The sequence below is a fragment of the Oncorhynchus masou genome, chromosome 28 (assembly GCF_036934945.1).
Source record: "Oncorhynchus masou masou isolate Uvic2021 chromosome 28, UVic_Omas_1.1, whole genome shotgun sequence".
Taxonomy (NCBI): Eukaryota; Metazoa; Chordata; class Actinopteri; order Salmoniformes; family Salmonidae; genus Oncorhynchus; species Oncorhynchus masou.
Window position 1 is genome coordinate 13,619,569 of NC_088239.1, and position 17,879 is coordinate 13,637,447.

The window sequence follows — 17,879 nt, forward strand, 5'->3', positions numbered from 1 at the left end:
CAGGCTATTTACCCCTTGGCAAATGATAGCGGTATTCTCCTTCAGGCTATTTACCCCTTGGCAAATGATAGCGGTATTCTCCTTCAGGCTATTTACCCCTTGGCAAATGATAGCGGTATTCTCCTTCAGGCTATTTACCCCTTGGCAAATGATAGCGGTATTCTCCTTCAGGCTATTTACCCCTTGGCAAATGATAGCGGTATTCTCCTTCAGGCTATTTACCCCTTGGCAAATGATAGCGGTATTCTCCTTCAGGCTATTTACCCCTTGGCAAATGATAGCAGTATGCTCCTACAGGCTACTTACCCCTTGGCAAATGATAGCGGTATTCTCCTTCAGGTTATTTACCCCTTGGCAAATGATAGCGGTATTCTCCTTCAGGCTATTTACCCCTTGGCAAATGATAGCGGTATTCTCCTTCAGGCTATTTACCCCTTGGCAAATGATAGCGGTATTCTCCTTCAGGCTATTTACCCCTTGGCAAATGATAGCGGTATTCTCCTTCAGGCTATTTGTCCTTGGCCAATGATAGCAGTATGCTCCTACAGGCTATTTACCCCTTGGCAAATGTTAGCAGTATTCTCCTTCAGGCTATTTACCCCTTGGCAAATGATAGCGGTATTCTTCTTCAGGCTATTTACCCCTTGGCAAATGATAGCGGTATTCCCCTTCAGGCTATTTACCCCTTGGCAAATGATAGCGGTATTCTCCTTCAGGCTATTTACCCCTTGGCAAATGATAGCGGTATTCTCCTTCAGGCTATTTACCCCTTGGCAAATGATAGCGGTATTCTCCTTCAGGCTATTTACCCCTTGGCAAATGATAGCGGTATTCTCCTTCAGGCTATTTACCCCTTGGCAAATGATAGCGGTATTCTCCTTCAGGCTATTTACCCCTTGGCAAATGATAGCGGTATTCTCCTTCAGGCTATTTACCCCTTGGCAAATGATAGCGGTATTCTCCTTCAGGCTATTTACCCCTTGGCAAATGATAGCAGTATGCTCCTACAGGCTACTTACCCCTTGGCAAATGATAGCGGTATTCTCCTTCAGGTTATTTACCCCTTGGCAAATGATAGCGGTATTCTCCTTCAGGCTATTTACCCCTTGGCAAATGATAGCGGTATTCTCCTTCAGGCTATTTACCCCTTGGCAAATGATAGCGGTATTCTCCTTCAGGCTATTTACCCCTTGGCAAATGATAGCGGTATTCTCCTTCAGGCTATTTACCCCTTGGCAAATGATAGCAGTATGCTCCTACAGGCTACTTACCCCTTGGCAAATGATAGCGGTATTCTCCTTCTGGCTATTTACCCCTTGGCAAATGATAGCGGTATTCTCCTTCAGGCTATTTACCCCTTGGCAAATGATAGCAGTATGCTCCTACAGGCTACTTACCCTTGGCAAATGATAGCGGTATTCTCCTTCCGGCTATTTACCCCTTGGCAAATGATAGCGGTATTCTCCTTCAGGCTATTTACCCCTTGGCAAATGATAGCGGTATTCTCCTTCAGGCTATTTACCCCTTGGCAAATGATAGCGGTATTCTCCTTCCGGCTATTTGTCCTTGGCCAATGATAGCAGTATGCTCCTACAGGCTATTTACCCTTTGGCAAATGTTAGCAGTATTCTCCTTCAGGCTATTTACCCCTTGGCAAATGATAGCGGTATTCTTCTTCAGGCTATTTACCCCTTGGCAAATGATAGCGGTATTCTCCTTCAGGCTATTTACCCCTTGGCAAATGATAGCGGATTTCTCCTTCAGGCTATTTACCCCTTGGCAAATGATAGCGGTATTCTCCTTCAGGCTATTTACCCCTTGGCAAATGATAGCGGTATTCTCCTTCAGGCTATTTACCCCTTGGCAAATGATAGCAGTATGCTCCTACAGGCTACTTACCCCTTGGCAAATGATAGCGGTATTCTCCTTCAGGTTATTTACCCTTGGCAAATGATAGCGGTATTCTCCTTCAGGCTATTTACCCCTTGGCAAATGATAGCGGTATTCTCCTTCAGGCTATTTACCCCTTGGCAAATGATAGCGGTATTCTCCTTCAGGCTATTTACCCCTTGGCAAATGATAGCGGTATTCTCCTTCAGGCTATTTACCCCTTGGCAAATGATAGCGGTATTCTCCTTCAGGCTATTTACCCCTTGGCAAATGATAGCGGTATTCTCCTTCAGGCTATTTACCCCTTGGCAAATGATAGCGGTATTCTCCTTCAGGCTATTTACCCCTTGGCAAATGATAGCGGTATTCTCCTTCAGGCTATTTACCCCTTGGTAAATGATAGCGGTATTCTCCTTCAGGCTATTTACCCCTTGGCAAATGATAGCGGTATTCTCCTTCAGGCTATTTACCCCTTGGCAAATGATAGCGGTATTCTCCTTCAGGCTATTTACCCCTTGGCAAATGATAGCGGTATTCTCCTTCCGGCTATTTACCCCTTGGCAAATGATAGCGGTATTCTCCTTCAGGCTATTTACCCCTTGGCAAATGATAGCGGTATTCTCCTTCAGGCTATTTACCCCTTGGCAAATGGTAGCGGTATTCTCCTTCCGGCTATTTGTCCTTGGCCAATGATAGCAGTATGCTCCTACAGGCTATTTACCCCTTGGCAAATGTTAGCAGTATTCTCCTTCAGGCTATTTACCCCTTGGCAAATGATAGCGGTATTCTCCTTCAGGCTATTTACCCCTTTGCAAATGATAGCGGTATTCTCCTTCAGGCTATTTACCCCTTGGCAAATGATAGCGGTATTCTCCTTCAGGCTATTTACCCCTTGGCAAATGATAGCGGTATTCTCCTTCAGGCTATTTACCCCTTGGCAAATGATAGCGGTATTCTCCTTCAGGCTATTTACCCCTTGGCAAATGATAGCGGTATTCTCCTTCCGGCTATTTGTCCTTGGCCAATGATAGCAGTATGCTCCTACAGGCTATTTACCCCTTGGCAAATGTTAGCAGTATTCTCCTTCAGGCTATTTACCCCTTGGCAAATGATAGCGGTATTCTTCTTCAGGCTATTTACCCCTTGGCAAATGATAGCGGTATTCTCCTTCAGGCTATTTACCCCTTGGCAAATGATAGCGGTATTCTCCTTCCGGCTATTTGTCCTTGGCCAATGATAGCAGTATGCTCCTACAGGCTATTTACCCCTTGGCAAATGTTAGCAGTATTCTCCTTCAGGCTATTTACCCCTTGGCAAATGATAGCGGTATTCTTCTTCAGGCTATTTACCCCTTGGCAAATGATAGCGGTATTCTCCTTCAGGCTATTTACCCCTTGGCAAATGATAGCGGTATTCTCCTTCAGGCTATTTACCCCTTGGCAAATGATAGCGGTATTCTCCTTCAGGCTATTTACCCCTTGGCAAATGATAGCGGTATTCTCCTTCAGGCTATTTACCCCTTGGCAAATGATAGCAGTATGCTCCTACAGGCTACTTACCCCTTGGCAAATGATAGCGGTATTCTCCTTCAGGTTATTTACCCCTTGGCAAATGATAGCGGTATTCTCCTTCAGGCTATTTACCCCTTGGCAAATGATAGCGGTATTCTCCTTCAGGCTATTTACCCCTTGGCAAATGATAGCGGTATTCTCCTTCAGGCTATTTACCCCTTGGCAAATGATAGCGGTATTCTCCTTCAGGCTATTTACCCCTTGGCAAATGATAGCGGTATTCTCCTTCAGGCTATTTACCCCTTGGCAAATGATAGCGGTATTCTCCTTCAGGCTATTTACCCCTTGGCAAATGATAGCGGTATTCTCCTTCAGGCTATTTACCCCTTGGCAAATGATAGCAGTATGCTCCTACAGGCTACTTACCCCTTGGCAAATGATAGCGGTATTCTCCTTCAGGTTATTTACCCCTTGGCAAATGATAGCGGTATTCTCCTTCAGGCTATTTACCCCTTGGCAAATGATAGCGGTATTCTCCTTCAGGCTATTTACCCCTTGGCAAATGATAGCGGTATTCTCCTTCAGGCTATTTACCCCTTGGCAAATGATAGCGGTATTCTCCTTCAGGCTATTTACCCCTTGGCAAATGATAGCAGTATGCTCCTACAGGCTACTTACCCCTTGGCAAATGATAGCGGTATTCTCCTTCCGGCTATTTACACCTTGGCAAATGATAGCGGTATTCTCCTTCAGGCTATTTACCCCTTGGCAAATGATAGCAGTATGCTCCTACAGGCTACTTACCCCTTGGCAAATGATAGCGGTATTCTCCTTCCGGCTATTTACCCCTTGGCAAATGATAGCGGTATTCTCCTTCAGGCTATTTACCCCTTGGCAAATGATAGCGGTATTCTCCTTCAGGCTATTTACCCCTTGGCAAATGATAGCGGTATTCTCCTTCCGGCTATTTGTCCTTGGCCAATGATAGCAGTATGCTCCTACAGGCTATTTACCCTTTGGCAAATGTTAGCAGTATTCTCCTTCAGGCTATTTACCCCTTGGCAAATGATAGCGGTATTCTTCTTCAGGCTATTTACCCCTTGGCAAATGATAGCGGTATTCTCCTTCAGGCTATTTACCCCTTGGCAAATGATAGCGGTATTCTCCTTCAGGCTATTTACCCCTTGGCAAATGATAGCGGTATTCTCCTTCAGGCTATTTACCCCTTGGCAAATGATAGCGGTATTCTCCTTCAGGCTATTTACCCCTTGGCAAATGATAGCAGTATGCTCCTACAGGCTACTTACCCCTTGGCAAATGATAGCGGTATTCTCCTTCAGGTTATTTACCCCTTGGCAAATGATAGCGGTATTCTCCTTCAGGCTATTTACCCCTTGGCAAATGATAGCGGTATTCTCCTTCAGGCTATTTACCCCTTGGCAAATGATAGCGGTATTCTCCTTCAGGCTATTTACCCCTTGGCAAATGATAGCGGTATTCTCCTTCAGGCTATTTACCCCTTGGCAAATGATAGCGGTATTCTCCTTCAGGCTATTTACCCCTTGGCAAATGATAGCGGTATTCTCCTTCAGGCTATTTACCCCTTGGCAAATGATAGCGGTATTCTCCTTCAGGCTATTTACCCCTTGGCAAATGATAGCAGTATGCTCCTACAGGCTACTTACCCCTTGGCAAATGATAGTGGTATTCTCCTTCAGGTTATTTACCCCTTGGCAAATGATAGCGGTATTCTCCTTCAGGCTATTTACCCCTTGGCAAATGATAGCGGTATTCTCCTTCAGGCTATTTACCCCTTGGCAAATGATAGCGGTATTCTCCTTCAGGCTATTTACCCCTTGGCAAATGATAGCGGTATTCTCCTTCAGGCTATTTACCCCTTGGCAAATGATAGCGGTATTCTCCTTCAGGCTATTTACCCCTTGGCAAATGATAGCGGTATTCTCCTTCAGGCTATTTACCCCTTGGCAAATGATAGCGGTATTCTCCTTCAGGCTATTTACCCCTTGGCAAATGATAGCAGTATGCTCCTACAGGCTACTTACCCCTTGGCAAATGATAGTGGTATTCTCCTTCCGGCTATTTACCCCTTGGCAAATGATAGCGGTATTCTCCTTCAGGCTATTTACCCCTTGGCAAATGATAGCGGTATTCTCCTTCAGGCTATTTACCCCTTGGCAAATGATAGCGGTATTCTCCTTCCGGCTATTTGTCCTTGGCCAATGATAGCAGTATGCTCCTACAGGCTATTTACCCCTTGGCAAATGTTAGCAGTATTCTCCTTCAGGCTATTTACCCCTTGGCAAATGATAGCGGTATTCTCCTTCAGGCTATTTACCCCTTGGCAAATGTTATCAGTATGCTCCTCCAGGCTTGCAACTAAAACAATAAACATAAGTGACTAAACTGTACTAAACTGTGACCACTCACTGAATTAAAGGTTCCACTTTAAGTCTCTCAACACCCATCAAAGGAGTAATCTCAGGGAGGACAACGGATGTTCGGGTTGAATACCTGAAGAAAATTCCTATTGTGGTTGGTGCCCGGCGTCTGACCCACTGGGTGAATGGAGAAAAAAGAAAGTCTGTCAGTCCTGTTGCTTTATGATAAAGAGCAAATACCTACGTACTGTACTTATTTTCCACCATAATTTGCAAATAAATTAAGTAAAAATCCTACAATGTGATTTTCTGGATTTTATTTTCTCATTTTGTCTGTCATAGTTGAAGTGTACCTATGATGAAAATTGCAGGCCTCTCTTATCTTTTTAAGTGGGAGAACTTGCACAATTGGTGGCTGACTAAATACTTTTTTCCCACACAGTATGTGAGGCTTGGTTATGTACTGTAAGATATGCTGTTAGAGCTTTCGTCCCCAAACCATTACAGTGTCAGACTTGTAAAGGATTTGGTCATATTTCAAGTGTGTACTGATGGACAGAGTGTATTCCCTTCCTGTCAAACTCACAGCAACACCTGTAGAGTGTATTCAGTAACATGCGGTTCGTAATATCACCACTGTTAGGTAGGGTTTCCACAAGTTGCCTCAGCCACAAAGTCACATTTGGCTATATCGTTAAAATGGAAACAAAACTGTCCCTAAAATGGAAACAAAACTGTCCCTTTTGGTCTTACTTTAAGGTTAGGCATAAGGTAAGCATTTGTTCTAAAAACATCTGGCCTACTTTAACAAACATTGATTTGCATAAAACAATCTAGTGTTGATCGAAATAATCAAATCATATAAAAATGCATTTAAATCTCTTGTTCGCTATGCATTTTGCATTGATTGTCGTAGAAACATTAACACAAGTGCAAATTGACTCTGATATGAGCTTTTGAACACCTGAGGAAGCTCCACTCATTGCACTGGCACCGTCGTAGCCTTGACCATGGCATATGTTCACCGATATCTCCCTTATACTTTTCTTTTTCACGAGCTGTGGCACTTTTTCAGTCACTTTCTAGAAGCCCAAGATATAAAGCCTTATGGCTTGTGTTCACTAGCATGCGGTAAATTGGCGCGTGCCACTTATGCCACCCGGAGTGGCTTGCTTGTGGGCGTGCTGGCAGCATATGGCAGCATATAACAGCACATTCGATTGTGCATCAAGAATTCAGCATAGCAAGTTTGTATGAAGGTCTGGTTATTATTATTTTTTATTTCACCTTTATTTAACCAGGTAGGCTAGTTCTCATTTACAACTGCGACCTGGCCAAGATAAAGCATAGCAGTGTGAACAGACAACAACACAAATGGGTAAATAGTTCAATAGTAATATGCTCCAAAACGCTCTGGTGACAAACAAACCATGCTGCCCTGTTTCCAATTGTCCACATAGCTGGGTGAACATATTCAAGTAAGTAAACACATTTTGAAAATGTAAAAAAAATAACATGTATTATTAGCTAACTAGCTACAGTGCAGGTTAAATCAAAAGAGCTGCTAACGTAGCTAGCTAGCTATCTAACCAACTTAACATACTCTATAGATAGCTAGCTAAGTTAATTAAATATCACCAGCTACCTAACTTCATATTAGCTAGCTATCTTGATGTATTTATCAATGTAAAAAAAAAAATACAAAAAATGCATTTGTAGGTAGCTAGCTAACAGCCACGGAGGAGGGTGAAAGGATAGCAGCCCCAACTGTCAAAGTGAGAGAGTAGGCTGTTCTGGATAGGCCAGGTACTTTTGTGTAGTTCCAGTCACTAGAAGTGAGGACAAAGATAATAGTAACATAGTATTCAGTGGTGTATAATTTGAGTATTATGAAGTCTGTGTCTTGTGATGTTTTCTGTCCTCAGATCCAGAGTGTTGTGAAAGCCTGTCTACGGATGAAGGGGTCCCAATGAAGTGCAGTGGTTCTCAGTCCTGGTCCTGGGGACTCAAAGGGCGGCACATTTTTAATTTGCCTTAGCACTGCATAGCTGATTTAAATGATCAACTCATCATCACGTTTAAAGTTTCATATATGTATTCATTTGTCATGATATCCTTGATATGATCCTGCTGTTGTCATATGCTACACATGCACATGTGTCCACATGCATCTATCTAAACTGGTACTGTTTACGAAGCACGCACAGCGATGTGGTACGGAGCTTGATTTGGCCTCTGCACACCTCTGGAGGCCCCAAAATTACATCACACCATCCATACCAAACCTCCGGACGCATTTCCAGATCATGCATAATCAGCTTTAAAAGTGTGGCGAGGGAGCAGGAGCACTGGAGTACCGGACACCCCCGCAGCCCCCACAAGGCAGGGGGGCCCACGAACTCTGGGGGTTTATGTGCCTGTCATTGATGTCTATTTTATTTCAATGTAATAAATCAATTCCTTCTACCTCATGGCTTGGCTTTTGCTCTGATGTACACTGTCACAACTGTGGGACTTTATATAGACAGGTGTGTGCCTTTCCAAATCATGTCCATCAATTGAATTTACCACAGGTGGACTCCAATCAAGTTCTAGAAACATCTCACAGATGATACATGGAAACAGGATGTACCTGAGCTCAATTTCGAGTCTCATAGCAAAGGTTCTGAATAATAATATTAGTAAGGCATTTCTTGTTTGTTTTTTTATATATATTTGCTCAAATTAAAATATATATATTTTGAGGGATTTGTCATTATGGGGTGTGTAGATTGAGGAAGAGGAAAACTATTTACTACATTTTAGAATAAGGCTGTAACAACAAAATGTGAAAAATGTTGAAGGGTCTGAATATTTTCCAAATTGCAACATGCAACAATTTCAAAGATTTTACTGAGTTACAGTTCATATAAAGAAATCAATCAATTGAAATAAATTCATTAGTCTCTAATCTATGGATTTTACATGACTGGGAATACAGATATGCATATGTTGGTCACAGATACTTAAAAAAAGGTAAGGGGGTGGATCAGAAAACCAGTCAGCATCTGGTGTGACCACCATTTGCCTAACGTAGCACAACAAATCTCCTTCACATAGACTTGATCAGGGTGTTGATTGTGTCTTGTGAAATGTTGTCCCACTCCTCTTCGATGGCTGTGCGAAGTTGCTGGATATTGGTGGGAACTGGAACACGTTGATCCAGAGAAGTGGTTCCCAAACTTTTTATTGTCCCTTACCCCTTCAAACATTCAACCTCCAGCTGCACCAGGGTCAGTGCACTCTCAAATGTTGTTTTTTGCCATCATTGTAAACCTGCCACACACACATACTATACGATACATTTATTAAACATAAGAATGAGTGTGCGCTTTTGTCAAGTGAGCTCATGGAAAGTGACAGAGCACTTATAGGACCAGGGCACAAATAATAATATAATAATAATCAATAATTTTGCTCTTTCTTTAACCATCTTACATATAAAACCTTATTTGTTCATCAACAATTGTGAATAACTTACCACAGGTTAATGAGAAGGGTGTGCTTGAAAGGATGCACACAACTGCAGTGTTGGGTTGTATTGGAGAGAGTCTCAGTTTTAAAGTCATTTTCCACACACAGTCTGTGGCTGTATTTATTAGTTTTCATGCTAGTGAGGGCAGAGAATCCACTCTCATATGGGTACGTGGTTGCAAAGTGCATCAGTGTTGATTTGCCAAGGCAAGAAACTCTGAGTGCAGCCCTTTCCAGAAATCTGGCAGTGGCTTCTGATTAAATTCCATTTTCACAGAACAGCTTTTTGCAATTTTGATAAGGCTCTCTTGTTCAGATATCGGGAAGTGGAGTGGAGGCTGGGCATTAAAGGGATAACGAATCCAGTTGTTTGTGTTTACTGTTTCGGTAGTTGCGACCCCAGCTCACTCAGGTGCTTCGCTATATCACATTTGACGTTGTCCGTAAGCTTGAGTGCATTTACACGCAAAAAATCGTAAAAAAATTTCTGTGTAAATGTGTTGTCCTTGCTAATGCAGACAAAAAGAGCTCCAACTTCTTAATCATAGCCTCAATTTTGTCCTGCACATTGAATGTAGTTGCGGAGAGTCCCTCTAATGCTAGATTCAGATCATTCAGGCGAGAAAAAAAAACAGATCAAAACCAGATCACCCAGATAGGTCCAGTCGTGTGAGAAATTTGTCATAATGCAAGTGGTTAGTGAAAATAAAAATGATGGTCAGTAAAGAAAAGTTTAAGCTCGTCTCTCAATGAAAAAACAAAGTGTCAATGCTTTGCCCCTTGATAAGCAGCACACTACTGTATGTTGTAAAAGCATTACATGGTCGCTGGCCATATCATTGCATAGTGCAGAAAATACATGAGAGTTCAGGGAACTTGCTTTAACAAAGTTAAACATTTTCAATGTAATGTCCAAAATGTCTTTCAAGCTGTCAGCCATTCCTTTGAAACAAAGGCCTTTCGCTGGACGCTGCAGTGTACCCAACTGGCGTCGGGAGCAACTGCTTGCACGCACGTTACCACTCCACTATGTCTCCCTGTCTTGGCTTTTGCGCCATCAGTACAGATACCAACACATCTTGACCACCAAAGTCCATTTTATGTGACAAAGCTGTCCAGTACTTTAGAAATATCCTCTCGTGTCCTGGTTTGCAGGAGAGGATGTCTTCCTTAATTGACCCTCCCCATAAAAGTAATGGACATATACCAGGAGCTGTACCAGGCCCGTCTGTTGACTCATCCAACTGCAACACATATAATTCACTGGCTTGTTTGCGAAGCAGTAATTGTTTCAAAACATCTCCTGCCATGTCACTGACGCGTCGTGAAACAGTGCTGTTTGATGAAGTCATTGTCTGTATAGTTTTTGGGCCTTTTCCCCCAGCATTGTACTAGCCTTCAACACTCTAAATCAAATCAAATCAAATTTTATTTGTCACATACACATGGTTAGCAGATGTTAATGCGAGTGTAGTGAAATGCTTGTGCTTCTAGTTCCGACAATGCAGTAATAACCAACAAGTAATCTAACTAACAATTCCTAATCTACTGTCTTATACACAGTGTAAGGGGATAAAGAATATGTACATAAGGATATATGAATGAGTGATGGTACAGAGCAGCATAGGCAAGATACAGTAGATGGTATCGAGTACAGTATATACATATGAGATGAGTATGTCAACAAAATGGCATAGTTAAAGTGGCTAGTGGTACATGTATTACATAAGGATGCAGTCGATGATATAGAGTACAGTATATACGTATGCATATGAGATGAATAATGTAGGGTAAGTAACATTATATAAGGTAGCATTGTTTAAAGTGGCTAGTGATATATTTACATCATTTCCCATCAATTCCCATTATTAAAGTGGCTGGAGTTGAGTCAGTGTCAGTGTGTTGGCAGCAGCCACTCAAGGTTAGTGGTGGCTGTTTAACAGTCTGATGGCCTTGAGATAGAAGCTGTTTTTCAGTCTCTCAGTCCCAGCTTTGATGCACCTGTACTGACCTCGCCTTCTGGATGATAGCGGGGTGAACAGGCAGTGGCTACTAAGGAAAATGAATGTAGTCTATCACAGTGCCATCTGGTTTGTCACCAAAGCCTCATATACTACCCACCACTGCGATCTGTATGCTTTCGTTCGCTGGCCCTTACTACATATTCGTCGCCAAACCCACTGGCTCCAGGTCATCTATAAGTCTTTGCTCGATAAAGCCCCGTCTTATCTCTGCTCACTGGTCACCATAGCAACACCCACCCATAGCACACGCTCCAGGAGGTATATTTCACTGGTCATCCCCAAAGCCAACACTTGCTTTGGCCGCCTTTCCTTCCAGTTATCTGCTGCCAATGACTGGAACTAATTGCAAAAATCACTGAAGCTGGAGTCTTATATCTCCCTCTCTAACTTTAAGCATCAGCTGTCCGAGCAGCTTACCGATCACTGTACCTGTACACAGCCAATCTGTAAATAACACACCCTACTACCTCATCCCCATATTGTTATTTACCCTCTTGCTCTTTAGCACCCCAGTATCTCTACTTGAACATCATCATCTGCACATCTACCACTCCAGTTTTAATGCTAAATTGTAATTATTTCTCCTTTATGGCCTATTTATTGCCTTACTTCCCTACTCTTCTACAGTTGCACACACTGTACATATATTTTTCTATTGTGTTATTGACTGTATGTTCGTTTATCATATGTGTAATTCTGTGTTGTTGTTTCTGTCGCACTGCTTTGCTTTATCTTGGCCAGGTCGCAGTTGTATATGAGAACTTGTTCTCAACTGGCCTACCTGGTTAAATAAAGGTGTTCTCAACTGGCCTACCTGGTTAAATAAAGGTGTTCTCAACTGGCCTACCTGGTTAAATAAAGGTGTTCTCAACTGGCCTACCTGGTTAAATAAAGGTTGTTGTTTTTTTAAGCCATATCGGGGGCTTATTTTTCAAAATGTCATGTTACGTTTCTAAATGTCTGCGCAAGAGTGAAAGATTCCCGCAAGAGAGTAACGTGCGATTGGATGTTAATTATTTGACGAGGCTACCTGCTTGAAAATTTGAATAATTTTCTATAAAAAAAAGAAATGTGAAACACATTTTTATTTGGCGTACCCCCGACGGCATTGCGCGTACCCCAGTTTGGGAATACCTGTTCCAGAGCATCCAAAACATGCTCAATGGGTGGCATGACTTGTGGGTATGCAGGCCATGGAAGAACTGGGACATTTTCAGCTTTCAGGAATTATGAACAGATCCTTGCTACATGGGGCTGTGCATTATCATGCTGAAACATGAGGTGATAGTAGTGGATGAATGACACGACAATGGGTCTCAGCATCTCGTCACGGTATTTCTGTGCATTAAAATTGACATTGATAAAATGTAATTGTTTCATTGTCCGTAGCTTATGCCTGCTCATACCAATGCCATTTGCATGCTCCTTCCAAACTTGACACATCTGTGGAATTGTGTTGTGTGACAAATCTGCACATTTTAGAGTGACCTTTTATTGTCCCCAGCTCAAGGTGCAACTGTGAAATGAGCATGCAGTTTAATCAGCTTCTTGATAAGCCACACCTGTCACATGGATGGAATATCTTGACAAAGGAGAAATGGTCACTAACAAGGATTTAAACAAATTTCTGCCCCCAAATTGTTTGGTTTGTGTGTGGAACATTTCTGGGATCTTTTATTTCAGCTTATGAAACATAGGACCAACACTTTACATGTTGCATTCATATCTTTGTTCAGTGTAGATTCATCATCATGTGATCATGTGAATGACAATGAGGTCTCAAGGAAGTCTCTCTGTGGTTATGTTTGAACAACTAATGGAAGATCAGTGATTCAACATACCAAACGGGACAGGCTAAATTGTCTTATCAATGTAAATGATTGCTGACTGGGTGTGGTATGATTAGAGGCATGAAGGAAGTGTAGTCATTCAGGTCTGACTGGAGTCTTTACTTGAGATTGTGATCTTAGTTAGAGGTTAGGTGCTGTGGGTGTGGAGGGGGGCTAGTGGAGGACCGAGGAAGACCACAATAACAGAATAGACTCAGGTTAATATTAACAATAATAACAGGTTAATAACACTCTGATATTAACAAAGGGCCTCCTCACTTTCCCAGGGTATCTGACTATTGGGGAGTGTAGGAGTCTGTGTTTGAATCCTCTCTTGTCCAGATACCCACTTAACGTGGGTTAATTCAATTACAGACGTCCATGTAGCCTGTGTGTTCTCAGAGGATTGTGGCCTGCCCTGCAGCTTCCTGCCTGGCAGTGAGGAAGTCATCCACTGGCTGAAACCAGAAGACAAGGTCCTGACCGTCCACTCCTACTACTACAGTACAGATCAGCTCGAACAGCAGAGCCAGCGTTTCAGAGGAGAACAGCCCTGTTCAATGACCAGATCCCTAAAGGAAACGCTTCACTACTGCTGAGAGGATCACACTCCAGGACCAGGGCAGATACAAGTGTTACACCAGCACTATTAAAGGCAACATGGAGTCCTTCATTAACATATCAGTGGAAGGTACAGAATGTTTTTCTGTCTGTCTATGATGATCACTTCATGCTGCTCCATGTGTAATGTCTACTTTGTTGCAGCTCCAATCCGCTTGGTGGACATACAGTTATCAGATGACATCATCACCTGCAGGTCTACAGGTATCTACCCTGAGCTTAAACTCACCTGGTCCACTGACCCCCCCTCTGACCTTTCATTTGACCCTGGAACCATCCAGAACTCCACCAGCATCAAGTTGGATGACCAGGGACTCTATGACATCACCAGCACAAAACAGTTTAGCAGAGACCGAACCAACATCTGTACCGTGACCTCTGGGACAATAGAAAGGACAGCAACCCTGAAACAGCAAGGTTATCAAGTGATCAACTTCTTAATAAAACAATCCATAAATCAATGAACAAATTAATCTATATATTTATCTGGCTGCAAACTATACAAAAACAACACAACCTTTTGAGACAGAATGCAAAGATTAGGCTAAAAAGGCACTTTCTCGTGACATAATTTCAGATCCGGTCCAAGGATCTCCAAGCAGTGAGGTGTCCATCCCCTGCAGTGTCTCTCAGTCTGACCTCCTGACCTTTGACCTCACCTGGACGTTCAACCAGATAGTCACCATCCTTACCTCCACCTCCACCAATGGTACAGCTCAGATGTATGTTGTTGACAAGTGGAAGGAGCAGGTTCAGAATTTGTCTGACTCTGGCAGCCTTCAGCTCCACAAGTTAACCATGGTCCACCAGGGGACCTACAGCTGTGAACTCTCTACTGCCAGAGACACACACCTGATCCTCACCTACCTGCAGATCACACCTGATAAACTATCTGATGGTATAAAGTTTACTTTTACTGTTTCCCCTCACTGTAAGTCACAGGATCACATTAAACAATACAACTGATACTCTGTATTTTCTCCTTCAGTTTCAGATGGACTGAGTCCAGGTTCAATCACTGGTATAATAATAGCAGCAGTGATTATAGCAGCAGTGATATGTTACCTGCTGAGAGGTAAGTTAAGATGATGATGACATCATGATCTGTTGAACCATTTAACACAACCACCTCCTGATGAACAGAGAGGAGGGTTACATTGGTGGCTTTTGATGAACAGCTTTCAGTTTCTGATATTTTGAAGTCTCCCAACTCAAGGTTTTCTGGCCAAATACAAAAGTAACATGGGCATCTGAAGAGGGAGAGTCACTCTCTGCTACAGGTAGACGTCCATGGAATTGTCATGTCCTTATGGTTAAATGCATTTACTCATACTAGCTGTTTGTGTGTCTGAATCCTGCTAACTCACCCTAAACTCACTTATCCCCCTCCAGCAAATACAAATGGTCCAAATGAAAACAGTCAGAGTGGAAAACCACTTCAGAATGGAGAAGAAAGAGTGGAAGACATAGAAAGACAACAAGAATAAGGTAAAGGAGAAGGGGGTTCATCCACAGCAGACATAGTTATGCCTTCAATCAACATGTAGAAAACTTTCCATAAAAAACACAAAACATTAGTAACGTTCAAAGACTACAACTGCACCTCCCTCAACCGCAGGGCTCTCCAGGACACCTACAGCACCCGATATCAGAGTAAGGCCAAGAAGATCCGCAAGAGTGTCATCAAAGCTCGGACTGAGAGATTGAAAAACAGCTTCTATCTCAAGGCAATCAGACTGTTAAATAGCTAATCGGGCTAATCGTCCCGCTAGCGGGCTAATGGGCTAATCGTCCCGCTAGCGGGAACATTCCTGGTGAAACTGGAGGGAGCGCAATTTCAAATAAATGATCATAAAAAGTATGGATACTAAACATTTATGTACATACACAATTGTCTTCTATTGGTTGAAAGCTTAAGTTCTTGTTAATCTAACTACACTGTCCAATTTACAGTAGCCATTACAGCGATAGCATGCCATGCGATTGTTTGAGGACGGCGCCCAACATCAAAATGTTTTTCCACTGGCACAGGTTTCATAAATTCACAAATAGCGGATAAAAATTCACTTACTTTTTGAAAATCTTCCTCTGATTTGTCATCCAAAGGGTCCCAGCTATAACATATAGTGTCGTTTTGTTAGATAAAATCCCAAAAATCAGTTTAGATTGCGTCATCAATTTGAGCAATCCACTCGTTCAACAGCAGAGAAAGGAATCCAAAAATCTACCGCTAAACTTTGTTAAAACAAGTCAAAATACATTTCTATTGACTCCTCAGATATCCCAAAATGTAATCAAACTCTAATATTTCATACGGGAAGAAGTATGTTCAATAGGAAAGCGATATTAGCAGGTGCGTCTCCTCTTCATCGCGTGCCCATACACGAAATTCCAAGACTGTGTCCCTGTAGTAAAACTCATTATTCTTACTCGTTTTGGAAGAAACAAGCCTGAAACCTTGAACATTGAGTGCTGACACCCAGTGGAAGCCATAGGCATTGCAAAATTCTGGTTGGTTTTTCTTTGGATTTTCTCCTACCATATCTATTGTGTTATAGTCTCCTACATTATTTTAACATTTCTACAAACTTCAAAGTGTTTCCTTTCCAATGGTACCAATTATATGCATATCCTGGCTTCAGGGCCTGAGCAACAGGCAGTCTACTTTGGGCACGTCAATCAGGCGGAAATTGAGAAAAAATGCCCCTAGCCTGAAGAAGTTTTTGATTCCATTCTTCTACTTTAAATGTGTGTGTACTGTTGTGAATTGTTAGATACTACTGCACTGTTGGAACTAGGAACACAAGCATTACGCTACACCCAAATGTATATCTGCTAAATATGTGTATGTGACCAATAACATTTAATTTGATTTGAACAACATTCAAAGAATGTTATTTAAAAACATATACATTCCGTTCTCAGCATCAACAAAACTCTGTATATCCTCTATCTTGTTAAGTGGCCACTCCTGATCTTAATTAGTGTTTGTTTCTTTTGAAATAGGGTCTGTTTGAATAGACTAAAATGAACAGCTTTGTATGAGTTTAGATACAAACATGGCAAGATAGCTCCATCCTGGTGGCTCAGTGGACAAATTCCATGGATAGAGACCAGAAGATCATATGTTTGAATCACACTGACACCATGCCACAATAAAAAAATGATGTGTTTGCAAATTAATTTCCATATGTACTTAGAGTTCACACTGACCACAGATACAAGTACATCTCTTTTTCTATAAACACAACAGTGTGTCAGTTATACATATTTAATAAAAGCACATAATTAAATATGTACATATGTCAGAAACAATCAAGCAAGCACGCACACACAACCTAGGGAAATTTCAAAGTAAGAACAGTCTAGCTAGCTAACTGAATGTCTCACATACTGAACCCAGGCAGAGAGAATAGAGCATGGGTATGTGTTAAAACGTGATGAGCTGTCCCTGTGTCCTGTGTTTATGTCCTTTTAAGGACATCCTGTCCGGATGTCCTCATGCTATTTAGAGTGTGCTTATGTAACGCTTGATAGTGCAGCTGTTTCTTCGAAGTAAAGCAAATGTTTGCAATAAAAAGTAATGGCCTGATGATTGATGTGTACTGACCTTTTTGAACTGAAAGAAAATGTGTTTGAAAAATGTGAAACAGTTGGTCATTTTTGTAGTGAACTTATGGAGCTGCTGGGTAGTGAGCTTATGACCCCTTGTAGAATGAAAAAGTAATTTCCAGGGTAGGTCTGCCTGAGTATAGGTAAGTGTTAGACTTGTTCTGTGAAAAGTGTAACACAGATAAACCATAGAAACTTACAGAAAACATGTCTCCTAGACCAATTCTATGTGTTTTGTGTCCTTCATGTCTGGGCCACAATGACAAAACCATTGATTCCATTCTTTGTGATGTACATGATTGTTTTAATGGTGTGATTGATACGAGTGACAGCCATATGGGTTACATTTCCAACCGGACGATTCAACAGTGAACATTTTCACACAGAGCTGCCTCAAAACTCTTTTTCAGCCAAAAAACGGGAGTTTTTCTCTTTCGTTAATATTTACGAAGATGGTCCCTTCTATCCTCAAGACAAACT

General features: G+C 42.0%; 2 protein-coding genes across 4 annotated transcripts in view; both read left to right on the forward strand.

Moving 5' to 3' along the window:
* LOC135517187 (V-set domain-containing T-cell activation inhibitor 1-like) overlaps window positions 1–13,691 on the forward strand; it is a 29,334-nt gene extending 15,643 nt beyond the window's left edge. Inside the window, exon 8 of one of the 2 annotated variants that reach the window (XR_010452007.1) lies at window positions 13,542–13,691. The gene's annotated coding sequence lies outside the window, so the exon portion shown is untranslated. Of the gene's footprint in view, window positions 1–7,725; window positions 7,836–13,541 lie in introns of those variants that run through there. The other variant, XR_010452008.1, reaches the window with a different exon arrangement.
* Window positions 13,692–13,764: 73 nt separating this feature from the next.
* LOC135517188 (uncharacterized) lies at window positions 13,765–17,382 on the forward strand. 2 transcript variants are annotated; one of them, XR_010452009.1, is made up of 7 exons: window positions 13,765–13,857; window positions 13,932–14,204; window positions 14,365–14,685; window positions 14,776–14,862; window positions 15,004–15,067; window positions 15,180–15,275; window positions 15,406–17,382. XR_010452009.1 is itself a non-coding variant. In XM_064941270.1 (6 exons), the coding sequence occupies exons 1-5, from the start codon at window positions 13,827–13,829 to the stop codon at window positions 15,039–15,041; spliced, it is 750 nt and encodes a 249-aa protein (XP_064797342.1). In that variant the 5' UTR covers window positions 13,765–13,826; the 3' UTR covers window positions 15,042–15,067; window positions 15,180–17,382. The 2 variants fall into 2 exon arrangements, 1 of the variants encoding a protein (XP_064797342.1); XM_064941270.1 differs by having other exon boundaries at window positions 15,180–17,382.
* Window positions 17,383–17,879: the final 497 nt, after the last annotated feature.